The sequence below is a fragment of the Apaloderma vittatum genome, unplaced genomic scaffold, assembly GCF_000703405.1.
Source record: "Apaloderma vittatum isolate BGI_N311 unplaced genomic scaffold, ASM70340v1 scaffold3556, whole genome shotgun sequence".
Lineage (NCBI taxonomy): Eukaryota > Metazoa > Chordata > Aves > Trogoniformes > Trogonidae > Apaloderma > Apaloderma vittatum.
The window spans coordinates 160,492-178,443 of NW_009723310.1; the positions used below are offsets into that span (position 1 = coordinate 160,492).

The following is a 17,952-nucleotide window of genomic DNA, read 5'->3' on the forward strand; positions in this document are numbered from 1 at the left end:
AGAACCAATGCAACATTTTTATGAACAGTGTCTTTTCAGCCGACCTGTTTCTAGATTTCCAGGCAGAGTACGCTTTCGGGTTGGGCTTTTACTGTAAGGAACAGATACAAGCAGTGTAACACTGTAAAAGTGTGCTTCCCGTTTACTTACTTTAGTCCTGTAGCTATCACCCGAACTAACACATGACAGTCCCTACCCTGACATGTTCAAGGTGTAAAATGACAATTCCACAGACTTCTAAAACTGGCAGAACTCTTCACCTCTGACCATAGGCTTAGATGAGTGACAAAATTGCATTATTCCGTAAAGTGAGGAACCTATAGAGACAGTATCTTCCTATCTTCAACAAAAAAATAGAGCCAAGACAAGTGAGAGAATAGAGTGAAGCACTGGCTTTACACTGAAAATCACTATAAACATAATAAAAGAGAAAGCTCTTTGCAGATTAATTACATTTTTATATATATTTATATTTATATTTAAGTGATCAGAGAACTGCTTGAGGAAGAGGGAAACATCATACAAACAGGCATTTTTATTATTCTTTTGTACGTCTATATTAATATTTTAGGCTGATACAGCTACTTAAGGGGAGCTTAAAGAGTGAGACCTATGGAGGTACCCAGGAATAGTGGAAGAGGGAACGGGTCCAAGCTGCAGCAGGATAAATTCCTCCTAGATATTAGGAATTACAGGGGTCAAACACTGGAAAAGGGGCCTGGACAAGCTGGGAAGTCTCCATGCTTGCAGAAACTCAAGATCCAAGCGGATGACACCCAGAGCATCCTCAGCCCTGCTGTGAGCAAGGCCCTGCCCATGTCCCTCCCACCCCGAACACCTGCTGGGTGCTGGGAGCCCGGACACCACCCACCACAGCAGCTCCCCCGGGCACCTCCAGCTGAGTAACAGGTATTTGCAGATAGTTTGTGCTCCCACAGATGTATGTAACAACCAACTCAGTTATTTGAAGAACTATACACAAATATTCACAATGGCTGAAATACCACAAATGGGTTAAAAAAATACTTTTTAAAACATTAGCCTGCCAGTCTTGTATGAACAATAAGCCCTTTTAAATTCTTCTACGTAGCGGAAAATTAGAGCTTTGCATTTTTATCCTGAAAAGCTATATTGCCAAATACAAAAACCTAAAAAGGACTTGCACGACATCTGAAAGGTGATTTTTATGTTTTTTAAACCGACATTTGTATCACATTGAGTTCCTCAAAAGCTTTCATCAATTTTTAATCCAGTTTTATGTTAGCTACCTTATTCTTTTCCTTGGTTTTCTGTTCCCCTAGAAATACCAACCTAACTTCCTTTCTAGGTCCTTACTATTTAGACAGTCTCATTCTCTTAAATTACTTCCTGGGACATTAATAGCAGAGGTAGAGCAACCAATACGATAGCCTGCCACTGGAAATAAAATACCACCTTGCTAATCATTGATCACAGAAACGCCTTGTAAATATTTACCAAATTGCAAACTTGCATCATGAATCTTACTGTGTCAGGCTCCAGCAGCGAGATAAATTTTATCCTTAGTATCACAGACCATTAAAATCTCACCACTGCGCACGCAGCTGAGCTTACAGAGTGACTTAATCCAGGCCTAAAGTAGAATTTCAGAACATAATTTGAAGTTGGCTGTAAATCCACACACACACACCACCAACACAAAACACAGAACCTGCATTAAAATGCCTCCCCTTGAACCAGAGCTTAAGCTCAGACAAACAAAAATCCTGCCGAGGTGCCAAGCCACGCATACTTGCGGGATGAGACAAGGTTCCAAAATATTACAGCTTTAAGTTCAAAAAAAAAGAAAAAGAAGGAAGACGGGTACAAGGCAGCTGGAAGCCCTGTGAGCGAGGACTGGTCAGACATCCCCGCCCCAGGCACGGTCACACGGATCCACGAAGGTTTCTCTATCTTTGTACCCGTCGTCCTTCCTCCTGCCACCGAGGGCGACCTGAAGCCAAGGCCCTAATCACTGAAAGGGTAAGTCAAATGAAATTTATAGAAAAATATAAATAGCTTTAGTGCTAAAGAGCTATGAAAATCTGATTTCAGTGTGAGTGCAGTAAATTTATGCTTCCTGAATATAAATGTTAAAGGAGATGTACAGCAATTTTTTTTAACGGGATGCTGACTTTGGACTTTTTTTTCTCTCCTTAGCAGCACCCTGAACTATCAATAAGAAGACGAATCCAGTCTGGATCCATTCAAAATACTCATGTACGTGTGATCTCTTCCGTTTCCTTCTATAGCCAGTGCCAGCAATCATCCCATATGAATCCCTTTCCATAACTGAGTGCTGATTTTCCTTCGATGCTGCAGACTTCTGAAGAGCAGGAAACTGAATTTTTCTTATGACGACTTTCCATAAAGAGCTATGCAAAAGATCAGGATCTTGCAGCTACACTTTGTTAGCTCACACAAATTAAAACAGATTTTGTGGAAATGCTGAAGGGTAAGTATATAAAAAATGCTGGTGGTACTCACTCGGGAAGGCAGCTGACAAAATCCATCAGAGAAGGAATTAGAAGAGGTGATATATTATCAAATTCACTGGCAGCTTTGGCAACGGGAGATTTGCTAACATCCTATAGAAGCTGTGAAAACCGTCAGAAAGGCCCGTGGAATAATGCAGCCTTTCCATAACCCTCTATATTGTTCTCCTGGCTGCGTAACAGACACAAGGGGAAGTTTCTCTACAGTGGCAAAACAACAGCCCCTGCTGACGCTGAGATCAGGTTTGCCTCTATGGGGCAAAACGACAGCTCTTCAGTGTGACACGGAACCCTCACAAACCGCTGTTTAAAACACACTGCCTGAAGTTTTATCGGTGAGCAAACTGTGAAACTCTTGTCTGTAACAGCAAAAGTTCTTAAATTTCTTCCATTTTCACCCAGTTCTTCATTAAATTCAGCCAGGTGTTTGGAAGTCACAGCATAGGTGGACTTTAAGCACCACGTTACCTAACGCTGCTCAGAACAGAGGCTTTCAAAATCCCAAAGCCCGTTTTAACAGCCACCCCCGATGCTGCTAAGCTTAGAGAGGCAGAACACCACCACCAACCGCTGAAATGTTTCTTTGCCAAGTTTTCCCTCTTCTCCTCCTCTGAAGAGGAGCTAAAGATAACCGGTAGGGCTCTGCAAGCCCGTATCCCTGGTTACCTTTAGCGCAGCCAAACACCAGCGCGGCAGGTAGAGCATGCGGAGCTGGTGGCAAAATTGTCAAGTCAGGATTTTAAACTCCATCCCACCTATCTCCTCACACAGCCAAGCACAGAGGTCAGCGAAAACCTGTGCGTGCTTTCCTTCCTCTGAATGGAATCTCCAGGACATGATTCCCATCATCCCAAAGCACATGTACTAAATCAGTGTCACTGGCTGCATCCCACAATCACCTGCTTTTCCTCCACCTGTTATTAAAACAAACTCACACATAATACACATCAACATCACTTTGTTGTAAGTATCAAAGATTACCTTTTTTTAAAAAAGAAAAAAAAAATAATCCCCTCCCAATCAAAATTCACAGATTGAACAAAATGGCAACAAAGTGATGTTGATGTGTATTAAGTATCAAAGATTACCTTTTTTTTAAAAAGAAAAAAAAAATAATCCCCCCCCAATCAAAATTCACAGATTGAACAAAATGGGAGATACCTTTACCTCGAATTTTATCAGTCAAGGGAAAGAAAATTCTCCACTTGGTGGGGCACAGCACCAGTCCCACTTCTCAGACGTGAGAACATTCCCAGCACTGCTAGCAACAGCACAAGTACTTGACTGGAAAAGTTATACCAGATATTTAAGTACTGCATTATTTAGGACTCCTCCAAGCAAGACAAACGGCCATAGTTAAAATACTAGTGATGACAGAAACCTTCTTTCTAAGAAAATATTGCCAGACTAAGAGCAGAGACGAGCAGCACACCGTCTCCTTAACAGCAAAGACGAGCAGCACACTGTCTCCTTCAGGCACGCATCCTCAGCCGAGGGACAACGAAACATCTGGCTCTGTTCTTCCTCTGGACTCAACAGACAGGTGATGTTTGTGAATAAACAGAGCAGAAAAAAACCAAAAAAGCCAGTGGGGAGGGGAGCTCTCGATGGGCAGTGAGAGCAGGGGCCCTGGGACATCTCCTGGCACCTCCAGGCTCCCCTCAGCAAGAATAATTACAAGAATAATTACATGTGGTCCTCCCAGGAATTAAGAAAAGCGGTGTATTTGGCCGCTCTGACCACTAGAACACAAATCAAGAATTTAATGTGTACTCACTCTGACCAAAAAGCAGGATGGGTTAGAAGCACACTGGTATTTCCTGCACCTGTTCCAAGGGTCGCATTCAACATTTGGGGTATTTTACGAATAGATGTGGCGATTTCCACAGGGAAGGCTGCTAGTGGCCAGTTTTACCCAAACGTTGCCAAAACCCAGTATCTTCAGGTTAAACAGGTAAGTCCTCCATTCAGTTAACACGCTTTAGACTTTTTTCTAGAAGAATTAAATGACTTTTCTAGTAAAAACATCTGACGCACTAGAACACAAATCAAGAATTTAATGTGTATGTATTCAACCCTCTCACTAAATACATTTTTACTACTATTTCACAGAATGCTTTGGCTTGTTAAAGACCTTAAAGATCATCTAGTTCCAATGCCCTGCCATGGGCAGGGACACCTCCCACCAGCCCAGGTTGTTCAAAGCCCCGTCGAACCTGGCCTTGAACACTGCCAGGGAGAGGGGAGGCACCCACAGCTTCCCTGTTTGCAGGGCGCCACCTCTCCAGCCTGGCAGCGTCCCTGGGGATGACATCCCTGCCCTCCAGCGTGTTGTCCAAACCAATTAAAATATCAGAAAACTATTTACAGAGAAGTTAGCTCATGCAGACTTTGCAAAGAAAGCACAAGAATTTCTCGGTGTGTTGCCACTTCGTAAACTTAGATTTATTTTTTTAAAAAAACTATTTCTGAATACTGGGTGCAAACAGTAGCCTTATCACGCTAGGAAAATATTCCATGTTCGTTTTGTTACAGTAGAAAACCATCAAACCTCAAGAAATGTTTGACTGTTTTGCATGATCAAATAGAAAGCAAAACCAAAACCGCTTTCAAAGATATCTGCCTACCGGCCTAGGTAGTCATTTCCACAACTGCAACATTTTATCAGCTATTACTGAAAATACAGGATAGGAATTCCCAGACAATCACAGTTGCTCTACATATATGGTCTTAATTAAAGGGAGAAAGCTGTTTTAATCCTGTAAAATACCTCCTAACAGTCAGCTAGCTATCACCTAACCAGCTATTAAAAGGAGAGAACTGTGAACCTGTTTTCCAGTCAGAATTATTATCCATTCAGGATTGTCTCATTATTATCCAGAGCAGAAATCTTTACTGACCTTATCAGCAGAAGAGAAGATAAAGTCATTTCTTACTTAAAGATGATCACACAAAGACCACATGCAGAAGAACTTAGGAAATCATCTTCGCAATGAAAAAAAAAAGGCAGTTTTTTTGGTTGGTTGGTGTTTTGGTTTGCTATGTTTTTCAAAAGCAGCATGTACTGGGCTGATAATTACTCGAAAGTAGTTTAAAAACAACACCGTGTATTTTGGGGTTTGTTTTTCCACCTTGACTCCAACTGGTAATTTAAAGTGGCCAATAAAAACATTTTACTCCAACTTTCCACCTTTAGCAAAAGAAAATAACCAAGCATTCTGGTAAGTAGTAAGTGCATGATTTTTTGCTGGGAAAAAAAAAAAAAAAGGACTTCTAAAATTATTTAAAATGTTTTCCAACATCCTCTCATCCACAATAATAAGGATAAACAAAGCCTAAACAAAACAGATATTAAGGTTAACATGTTGAATTTAAGGTTATTCAGCATGTTTTGCACTGTTAGCCCACCAATAATTTACTCTTACCTTTCCTTAGTACCCATTAAAGACAGCTCCAAAACAAAAGCAGCGTTAATTTCTACATTTCAATACAAACACTGCTCAAACGAATGCACATCCTTGCACACCAACAAGGGGTTGGAGCATGTTTTGTACAGACTCGCTAAAAATCAGACTGCTATGCCCTCCTGGCCATCGTCAGGTTGCCTTCTGAGATTTTCATTATTAGTTTCCTTTTCACAGCTTATATCCCTGCTAATATTACTGGGATTTTTGTTCGTTTTGCTTGGTTTGGGTTTGTTTGATCACTATTTTTTAGAGGTTTGTTTGTTTGTTTGTGTTCTGAGCACACAGGAATTATTTTTCATGTTGCAAAGTTCCAGTGAATATTTTCAGATACACAACTTAGGAAAATCGCAAGCGTTATTTGAACAGTTTGGTGAAAGAAACACTTTTATGTTGTGGGAGGGAAGGATCAGAACCGTCTGGTTCACCAGAAATTCAGAACTACTGTGGAAATTGTATTCGAACAGAACCACAACAGCGCGAGACCAACGTTAAGTTTTGCACGCCTGGGCTTAACCTACGATATTACACCGTGCAAAACGAAATGGCAGAGTTTCACTTTTTCTATTTAGGACATTTCCTTGAAAGGATGCTTTTCACAGAAATTATAAGAGAAATTGTCCTTCCAATCTCATCTTTCCTCGCGATGTGCAGTTGCAGTCACCGAGCACTACTCTGCATCTCATGCAAGCGGTACCTCACACGTGGATTATGGGGCACCTGGTCCTCAGGAGCCTCCTGAAGTGGTTTCTTGCACCTGGGGGAGGTCTTGTCTGAACGTTCATTTTCCTCCTTTTAATATAATTGCAGTTTTATAATAACTAGATACTGCTACTGTCTCATGTTGTAAGATAAACAACTGTTTGACTAAAAGGTAATGAACAGAACCCATCGCTACCAAAACCACCGAGGTAGTGACATTTTTAAGCACACTCTGCTCTCAGAGCTCACGTGCCTGCCAGAACGATGCTAAACAGGTAATTTATCATGAAGTGCTGAAGTAACAAGTAAATACAGGAACAAGACCTGAACAGAAAAATTCCTGTTTCCAAACTGACAAGTTTGTTTTCCAGTTGCATTCAAATTTTCATCCTTTTTCCCCTTCACGACACGTTCACGAAAGATGAAGTGGTGGCAACTGTCGGGTAACATGTTGGGCACCAACAAGTCTGAAAGACTTATAGGGAAAAAACCCACCCAACCAACAACAAACTGCCATAATCCTAACAGTGAATGCTCTTTCTAGAATTTACCGTATCTAACTTGTTAGCATCCTTTCCAATACAGACAGCAAGAATTTGCTGGAGTGTTTCAAATTTCTTACAGGGCAGGGGCGGAAAAAAGAAAAAGGCATTTGAATTTGAGGGCACAGGTTGCATTGAACTGTCAGTTTTACCCTGGTTAAGCTGGAGCCAGAAACATTCGAGTATTCAATTTGCTCAAAAATTAAGGACATTTCTTGGGGTGTTTTAGGTTTCACTTTCACTCCCCAAAAAACTTCACCGTCCTTGCTCCCTTGACACCTTTAATCTCAACACAAGAGGGAATCTTCCAGAAGGACATGAGATTTTGAAACGTGAGGAAAAGGGAGTCGCACAACTATGTACTCACCATAAACCCGATTAAACAAATCCACTTAAAATCTCATTCCTTTGTGGATAAGCACAGACCTCTACACAGATGCAAATTGTTTTACAGTTATGTTGTAAACCCTCTCCCTTCTGGGGCTTTTCAATTTATGTCAATGTGTAATTAGCAAATGAATTGCACTGTAGATTGCATTCAGTACTCTTTTCCTTTTCTTTTTTTAATTCCCCAAGCAACACAACCTTCCCCCCCTCCACACACACACTCTGCTTCGAAATCATTTTCAACTTACTGATTCTCAAGGAAATCAGCTTCATATTATAAAAAGTAATGAGAACTGGCAGCTGGCCAGCAAATGACTTGGTGGAAGGAATCATTTTCCAGCACATAAAACCCATCAGAGGAAAACTGTTGGTGAGAGTTCATGATAAACGTAAGTACAGATACTTGTCCTGTTCAGTCAGTCCCTATGTAAGGATATTTTTCCCCTTCCTTCCCTTGCTGACTGGGGACACACAATCCATATGCTCAAATGTCATCAGCACCTTGATAATATTATTTTTTGGTGCCTTCGTAAGACTACTTCTATTACAATAAATGCAAACTGCTGTCAGGTAATCCTATTTAGGAGTTTCCAGATGAACTATATGACACAGGTCACCCATACGATGGATGAGCAAACGCTTCCTTTTACCCAAAGAGAACATTCTGCCTTTAATTCTGAAGCCATGCTGTACTGCGGAAAAAGCCCCGGCATGTCTATTTTACTAGTTATTTTTCACACATTTCCTCTCTTTAAATACAGCACAACCTTCACTCAAGGTTTTTTAAGCAATTGTAAGGAAGAAGAAATAAATGTCCTGGCTTTAAGAACCAAAGGTGCCACACAGCAGCACAGATTCTGCATCAGATGTAAGATGGAGACCTTTATCTTCCTAGATTTTAACAGGGAATTAATTAAGAGATGCAGAGAACCTCTCTCCTCACAAGACAGATCCTATGCCATTCCCCAAACATCTACTACGGTTTCTCGTTAGCCCTGTACACGGCCACCAGCGCCAAACATCTCCGAGCTTCTTAAACTTCAGCATCATCAGAGCTCAAGGAAGCAGCTGTTGCAATCCAGAAACTTAGGATGAGAAGACAAAAAAGGCAAGAAAGCAAAACAAAGTAAGGGAGAGAATTAAAAAAAAAACCAAAACCAAAAAGAAGGTCAATGCTTCAGTCCAAAAATCCCTGTAAAATATATGCTTAAACTGGTTTTATTTTGCTTTACACTGCATTCATCAAACTGATCATGTGCAGCTTTAACCAATTTTAGTTTTAGTTTACAAGAAGTCCCAGAAGTCTGTTTTTTAAAATCTGTAAAGCTTTTGTGGACCTTTATTGAGGCCTTTTATAATCTGAAAAGTTCCTTTCTTTCTAGGTGGTAAACACCAGATCTTTGACCGCACTTGGCTAAAGCGAGTATAAACGATGAAATATCTTCTAGGAATGTGTCACTGCTGACCACTCCTTTGCCGAAAACTTCCAAGTGAACTACCACTAGGAAAAATTGCCAACTTCACCGTTCGAGCAAACCTTAGGCTGTAAAACAACTTCAAAACCCACGCCCGTCGTTTTGAACTTCACCAAAGCTTTCTGATAATTAGATCCCCAGAAAGCACATGCGGGTGCAATCACAGGTAACCAATGCAAGTATGTAAATATTCACGCATGTATATACAAAAGAGTTTTTGTGGAGAAAAAATAAAGCAGAGCTTCATGCAAGTTGTTCAGCGCATGCTCGGAACCACTTTTTGTACAAAATTCAGACCTTAAAAGAAATTTTTTTACCAACGTGACATCAAAGAAACACGCCTGGATTCTTCTACATGTGTCCATTGTAGCAGCATCTGTCGTCAGAATTTCTTTCTGACAGCTGTGAAAATAGAAACTGATCCATCTACCCCAAAAATGTTCTCTGAGGTTAGGAGCTCATCCCCAAGAGCTGGAGACACCATCTCTCCCTCTTCCTCCCTTTCACTTCAAGATGACGACCAAGCTTCACAAATCATCAAATAAACACGAAAGCTTAAAATTTTACTGCTGATTACAGCAGACATAGGAACGGCAAGACTGGGTTTACTGCTAAGTCTGCTGGGGATCCTGGAGGACATCTCAGGAAGCCAGAAAGCTGCAAGGGTGGAGGAGAGCAAGAAAGTGAATAAAAATCAATACATCACTTGCTTCTGAGAAAATAAGGAGGTCCTGGAACAGTCGCCGAAAACAACTGACAGAACCGGCTGACCCGGGATCAGAGATGACTTGACTTTAAACAAAATCATCAACACACAAACTGTAACTTCAGGGTGACATTCATGAAATATTTGTTGCCTACAAAACTGCTCCAAATTTTTATAAACATTTTTAAAAGTTATATATACGGGGTTTGACACATCAGTCATCCTTCATTTGGGGTTACTCTTCGGTACAAAATATGTCCTGCAGCATCTTATTTGTTCCTGTCTATCAGGCTTTAAATACACTAACAAACATTCAGAAGAGAGTAATGGTTCTTCCCTGCAAGAAGAAATGAGGAAAAAAAGAAAAAAATCTCATTTAAAAAATGCCAACATTCCTAGAATCCAAGTCTACAATACACTTATTCAGATTTAACCCACAATAAATTTTCTAGGTAATAGAATCCTAGTTCCTAGTGCAGCTGATCACTTCCAATAACGGGGTTTTCTTTTCTTTTGTTCTTTTCCACAAATCATACTTTATTATCTTGTACAAAGAAAAGATGTGGCACTTTTATGCAAGAGATCACTTTGATAAAACTGAATAGAGCCCACAAACTTTCTGTAGGCCCAATAGCACGCACAGAACTTTCTCTCCTCGTTTGTCTAAAGCTGGTATTTTTATCACTAATATCCTGTGTTACACAGTAGTAGCTGCTAACTGAAAGGACTGGACAGCACGAGATTCACTTGGATTCTTTAGTCTTATAGCAAACGTTCTCGAAATACAAACCCCACAAAAATTATCCCACAGTAGACCACATGGAATGTATTTTTACCCTGATCTATTTAGACGCTACTTAACGCCTTCCGTATTTGTCACACCTACATCCCTTCTACGCCTTAACCTCTCCACTTAAAAATAAAGCAAGCTCCCAGCAAACTCCAGCAAAAGCAGAATTGATAGAAGATGAGCATTGCCAATGCAAAACTATTAAAAACGTCCCTGACTACATTACAGCACAAAAGGCATCTTTCCTCTGTGCCTTCCCGCAGCCCCTTACAAAAAAAGCTTTGGAAGTTTAGCAAAGCATTTACACCCACTGATACCACGTCATCCTTTTTGAGCCTCCTGGCCAAGAAGATGAGCACTTAAACTACAGCTTATACCAGTATCATTCAACAGAGCAGACACATGAAGTCTTCAGAGATGCTGCTGAGCGTTTTGGTGAGATTTTTCCAGCCAGGTCTCCACTGCTGGGAGAAATCAAACGGTACGTCACCTGCACTAGCAATCCAGATGTGGTCTTTAAATACCTAAACACGCTTGCTCATTAGCTCCATCGGCCATTCTCTTATTTCAGCTTGGAAGATTCCTGCCCCTTTCTGGACATAGTTGTGAACTGGGTTAAGGGAAGACACAAAACCATCCAACTGGGTGGAGTCTCTCCATCGTGAGAGCACTCCCTGCCCAGGAGTGGGACGAGGATGGACGGGGCCAGAGCAGGTTGGGGGCCCATAGTAGACACAAAGTCTATTCCCCATGGCAGAATCATAGAATGGTTAAGGGAAGAGACCTTGAAGATGATTTAGTTTCAAGCCCCCCTGCTGTGGGCAGGGACACCTCTCTCCCACTAGACCAGGTTGCTCAAAGCTCTGTCCAACCTGGCCTTGAACACCTCCAGGGATGGGACATCTACGACTTCTTGGGCAACTTGTTCTAGCGCTTCATCGCTCTCATGGTGAAGAATTCCTTCCTTATATCTAATCTAAATCTACCCTCTTGCAGTTTCAAGACATTGCCCCTTGTCTTATCAGTCCAAGCCCTTGTAAAAAGCCCTTCTCCAGCTTTCCTGGAGGCCCCTTTCATGTGGTGGAAGGCTGCTATTAGGTCACACCGGAGCTCTCTCTTCTCTAAGCTGAATAACACCAGCTCCCTTGACCTTCCTCATAGCAGAGGTGCTCCAGCCCTCTAATCATCTTCCTGATCCTCCTCCGGACCAGCTCCGGCAGATCCATGTCCTTCTTACACTGTGGGCTCCAAAACTGGATGCAGTACTCCAGGTGGGGCCTCACCAGAGCAGAGGGGGAGAATCACCTCCCTCGCCCTGCTGGTGATCCCGCTATCAGCCCCTGTCTGGGCGCAGCAGCCTTAGGAGCCAACGCTTCACACCCTCTGCTCTGTGCCTCCAACAGGCTGGAGCACCTGGGCAGGTCTCTTCTCCTTCCTGGTCCTACCTACATCCACGTGCCTGGCTTCTCTCCCAGCAAGATACATCCTCCAGGCAGGGAGGAGGAAGAGGGATGAGCCACATCTTCCTCTACTGACCCACACAGTGAGTAAAACCCGACAGAATAACATAGAGCTAGACCCATCTTTGCTTTTTCTGCTTTAAAAAAAAAAAGGAAAAAAAAAAGGAAAACGTTACATCTTGTGGATAGGAACACTTCAAATAGAATTCAAAGTAATCTATTGGTAGGGTTGAGTAATGGACAAATTCACTCCCCAATTTAACTTCTTCATATCCAGGATTGTCTGAAACTGGATTTTTAGTGGAAAACGTAATACTGAGCACTAACCGTGGTGGTCATTGTCAACAACTCTTCTAACTTAAAACTGAGCAGAAAACAAAGACATGCTTTCTTACAAGGTGAACATCAAAGATTGGACACACATAAAAAAATAGCAGGCTAGAACTAATTTGTGAGTATTTTCATATCTGAATGACAACTTTGACAGCATAGTAGAATGGATAAATGAAGAGTTCTATGACGGGAAAATAAACTTCCCACTGTTAAACCCATCTGCCAGGCCAAGGGAAACAATGCCTTCACCACCACTGACCAAATAAGTGAGTTTCACTTCTTTCAGCTTTCGCTTTCTCAGCATTTTAGTTTTGTATCTCTTTAAAGAAACAAACATAGACCCATTATCCGGAGGCTTATTTGTAACGTTCTGACTGAATTCTAAAAGATGAAGTGTAGCACCGATCCCACCGCATTTTACCGATTACGTCAGAAAACGCTATTTGCATTTCGGAATACTAAATTCACAAAATGTAGGTCAGCTTTGTGGGGTTGTTTTTTTGTTTTTTTTTTTAAAGGCGTGTTAAAACTTCTGAACACTTTAGTTAAATCACTGCGCTGAAACAAATACGAATTTGAGATGACATGCACTACGAAGAAATGATAATGCTGCAGCTTACAGACATGGGCTGAATATTAGATATTCATGCAAATTATCATTTCCTTACTGCCAGTACGCTTCAGCTTGTTAACTGCTACCCTAAATCAAATCGTGGGTTACTACAGGTTACTCTGGTCTCCCTGGAACATAAAACCTACTGTATGGTTACTCTGGTTTCATATAACAACTATGTCATTAGTTAATGATTTAAAATTTCTTACGCTCTGCGAGCAATTCGCATTCCAATGGAGTGCTGGAGTGGTTTCTGCATCCATTTAAAAAAAAATAAAAATGCTACTTGAAAGTTAAAATTCTGAAGTTAATATTATAAAATTTTGTGGAGATGTCTCAGGAACAGTAATATACTTCAGGATGTTTGAATACTCTGAACACTGATGATGTAATTGCAGAAAAATATTCAGAAGATTTTCATATATTTTCAAAATGCTTTTTTTTTTGAAGACACAACTGAAGAAACTTATTTTGGCTTTTAACCTGAGATTTTAAGAACTTGCTACTTTAAACGACAACAGATACTGGTCTCATTGCTGTTTTTTCCAGTATTATTTGAAAGAAAGAAAGAAAGGCAAAAAGTTTGCCTGTTTCCAAAAACATCTTCGGGAAATTACCCTGCACTAAAAAAATTTATAACGGTTTAGGCTCCACCGTGAACCTTTTCCAAATAATTTGCTGAAGAAAACACACTTCTATAGGGACGCATCCAGTTATTCTGAATAAATGAAAAACAGATGCTCTCACGACAGATAAATTTTATAGAATTCTAGAAAGATGTATCTGAAGAGCCTCAAGGATTTGGTACCTGAAGAAGGACTGGTCTGTTATTTTTGCTGCTACCAAACTTTGCACGTGGATATATGCAAAGAATCTGCCTCAGTGATGAGGATCAAGTTAAAGCACGGAGGTAAAAAAGGGATGTTCACATCTTCAGACTGAGTGTCTGTCACCTCTATTCCTGATCACACCCTTCGCGTTACACTCGGTGCAAAGACTTGGCAGCGTTGCACTGTTTTCTACAGATATAGATTTTATATTAGTGGACACTGTCCAACTAACTAGCAAGAATTAATACTTCCCTTATAAAATAAATGGTTGATTTTATCTGCAGAATTGATTATACGGAGATGTAGATCTTCAGGTTTACTTTGCAGTTTTTATTTACGTTTTTCTTAGTTGCTCACAGCTATCACTGACATAATAAACCCTTTTTCACACACTTAGGTCTCCATTTTACTTTCAAGTCACAGGTTTCATTAATGCTTCCAATTTCCAGAAGTGCCAAACAACCACAATGTAAAGTATTTCTGCAAAAAAAAAAAATGCTATTTTTGTAACTTAATAAACTAACAGGGAACTAAATTCTCCATGAATGTAGTGCTCAAAGTATTTTTCGCCATCTAGGCATCACTTCCAGTTGGCAGAATGTAAGTTTCTGTTTTCCAGAACTAATTTAACGACACAGATAGGGGGGAAAAAAAATCCTCCAGGAGCATGAACACCACAGGCATTTCAGAACAAACAGTACAATAATAATAAAACAAGATTGTAGCGACTTTCCACTCTCAGCTTTCATTTTGACAGACAACTAAATACAGTGCACCACCCTGTGGCAACATATTAGAGAATGGTTCGCATACCAAGATCTGGTTTTCTCCACCTTCAAAATTTTTGTTAAAAATAAATGTTAACAATTCCATCCGAGCCCTAATAAACTCTTCTTTAACAAGCGATCACGGCTTCACTTATGTCAAAAGCCAATTTTTAATGCATCTGGATTAACTAGAAAATATCCAGGTATCTTAATTTGTAAAGCGCAGTATTTACCTAAAAACATAAATGTCCCATGACCAGAGAACAGCTCTGTTTTCTTGCCAACTGCACCCCCTTTCACAAGAGAAATTGAGCATAAGCATATATAGCACAGCAAGCTCCTTTTAAAACATAAACACATTTTTAAAAATAAATAAATCGTGGGCTCACAGTTGATTCAAAGCTTCCAAAATTCTTGGGGGGGGAAGAAAAAACTAAAAAAAAAAAATCAAACGCTTCAAGATATACACATGTACTATTTAGCAGTTGCTCAGCTACTGTAAAACTGCTTCTCTCCAGCTTAACAATAAATAACTTTTTTTTTTTCCCCATGAGAACACCAACAGAAGGTCCCGAAACCCTTAAGAAAACCCTGACTCTCAAAGCCACTCCATGCCACTTCGAACCCTGGAACGTGTTTCTGCAGCCAAATGCTAAACTCAGAGGAAAAAGCAGTTTTTCATTAAACTGGGCAGCCTTTGCCCACACTATACAGTGCTGTTGCAGTTCACTGTATTACCAAATATCAGAAGATCGGCTTGGGAGATTCTTGTATTCGTTAAAGAAAGAGTTAATTCATTATGCCTCAACATATTTGTTAGCCATTTTGTACCAATACACTGAGTTCAATCTGAATTAGCAGCGAAGACTCACTTTAACCATCAGTCTGCCCCTAAGAACCTAAGAGCTCCGAGCACTCTCATGGCTCTTCGGACCTAAAGGTTTGCTAAAAGCATAAAGAAATCTGACAGAAAAGTGGGTGACACGACACACAACCACACAAGGAAGGGTTTTCACATGCTCCGTGCCTCAAGCAGTGGGAAAACCTGTAGGGGAAGAGGTAGGAGCAAGCAGCGCTCTCCTCGCAGAGCCCAGGACGGACAGACCTGCAATTCTTTCTGCAAAAGTTGCTGCTCTGGTGCCATTTAAAAGTCTCAATCTAAAGCATACATTCTAACCACATTTAAAAAAAAAAATAAAGAGGAAAAAAAACACAGGGGAAAAAACCCAAACACATTAATCCACCCTCTGTACTAAGATCACGCTGAAGTTTCCTCCCGTCTCAAACTCCAACCACCGTCCTTCCAGTCTCCCCCAGCCCACGCTCGCTAACACGCAGCCTGAGAAGCCCCTGTCATGCAATTAAAACCACCGGGATCTCCTGCCAGGGACAAACCAATAGCGAGAACACAATGCACATTATGCAAGTTGCTGCATAGTTATGCAAGGTATATGCATATTTTCGCTGCACGGAGTAGCGCGCTGTACCAAGGACTCTGAAGACACTTGTTTGATGTGGGTGCTCACTTTTTTTTTTTTGGAGCTGTCAAATCTTCCTCTACTTGCCTCAACCAGCTTTTTTACCCTAAAATTTCAACCAGCTGCTAGCAAGATTAAAGAAGCTCTTCCAGTATGTACATTAATAGAGGGTTGAGACCACCACGACATCTGAGCACGGTTTCAGGTAAGTCTACTCCAATCCAGGTCTTAGGAGACATCGAAGGCAGAGCACCAGCACCTTATTTACTGTCCATACCCTCAGCTCAATGTTGCCAAAAGGGGGGAAAACGTCAGAAATCTCTTGAGACAAACAAGGCCTCGCAGTGGAAGTATCGCTTCACAAGCAGTACGAACTCCAGAGACTTACACGAGCGCTCCTACACTGAACAAAAATTTAATTTTTCGTTCAAGCACCTCCAACTTGATGGCTTTTGATTTTAAACGTACCTACATACTTCTGCAGTTGGCATCGGCTAGAGGAGGATACCGAGGTTTCACACGCAGCCTTTCGTTTGAAAATAGGAGGGAACAATTTCTCCAACAATACAGGACCCCTCAGTATTTAAAAGATGAGCCACGCAAACCCAGAAGCTTTCTGGATGCTAAAGGCATCGATTTTAGGGAGACATATACCAATCCACCGTTTTTAATGAAGACCACTCGGAGGTCTATTCCCACACCTACTAGGGAAGATCACCACACTAATTTCTGTCCTTTCTCCTCTCTTCTTGCCAGCACTGCCTGTAATAAAGCATAAACTCGATATCCAAATAACTTCCAAAATCCACGAGCAATCACGCACAACTTGGCAGAACTCAAACCCTCCCGCTTAGCCCATACTTTTCTCCTCATCAGCTGCAAGGACACAACCATTTAGAGCCCAAGACCTTTCCAAGCTTCCAAAAGGGAACAGAGGTTAAGGACAGTCACAGAAATCACCAACATGTAGACTTTTGAGGAGAAGCAGCTCCTTCAGCCAGGCTGGATTCATCTTACTTTGGAGCAAAACACAATCCAAGTGCGATGGCATATGTGAGCAGCAACTATTTATCGACCATGTAACAGAGCTCACTTTTAAAAGTAGCTCACATTTGTTTCATTTCTGAGACGCACAAGTATCCTCCAACAACTGACCTGAAAACTACACAGGTTCTTAAATGTGAGGCAAAGGAGAAACACAGGAAAGCACAGAGAAATCAAGGAAACCCTTTTTTTTCCAGAAAAGAAGGGCGGGGAGGGGTGGAATTTAAAATCATTACAGCTGAGATTTCAAAACCTTCCCACGCATGGCGCACAGGTATCCTTTCCCCGAAGCAGGGCACTAACTGCGAAGTGACAACCTTACAAAGTTACCTCCTCGACCCTCCAGGAACTCCAGAGTATTTTATTTAAATAACTCAGTATTTAAACACTGTAACAAGTTCTCAGCTATGCGCAGCAAGCAGTTTCAGAGACCTTCATGCAAATACCTTCACCCCTCAAAAAAAACCCCCAAAACCTAAAACCCAACACTCAACCCCACCAAGCCCTCCTCTGTTCCCAGCAGCCTAGATTATACAGCCACAAGTTCTCACTACGGGCGATTTTAAGCAACCGTTGCCAGGAAAATAAATTAAAAAAATAAAATTGAACCTGGAGAAAAGAGAGAAGGCGGCTCACCTTTATCCTGAGTGCAGGACAGGATCTCCTCCTCTTTGGGGTTAGTCACCTGGGTGATAATGGACGGGTTGTCCATGGAAACAGAGTGAGATTCCACCTGGTTATCTCCCTCCCAGAGGCAGGCTTGTGTGCGGGGCGGGGGGGCGGCGGCGAAGGGAGGGGGATTTGCTTGTTTGTTTAAAAAATCAATATGCAGATTTGTATTTAAAGAA

At 41.3% G+C, this 17,952-nt stretch overlaps 1 protein-coding gene across 3 annotated transcripts in view; it reads right to left on the reverse strand.

The window, feature by feature from the left end:
- The window catches only part of CTDSPL (CTD (carboxy-terminal domain, RNA polymerase II, polypeptide A) small phosphatase-like), an 82,313-nt gene extending 64,367 nt beyond the window's left edge, over positions 1 to 17,946 (reverse strand). For all 3 annotated transcript variants that reach the window (XM_009872063.1, XM_009872062.1, XM_009872061.1), the window contains exon 1: positions 17,741 to 17,946. In XM_009872063.1, the coding sequence (XP_009870365.1) occupies positions 17,741 to 17,816 (76 nt within the window). In that variant the 5' untranslated portion in view covers positions 17,817 to 17,946. The remainder of the gene's footprint in view (positions 1 to 17,740) is intronic.
- Between the last annotated feature and the right edge of the window lie 6 nt (positions 17,947 to 17,952).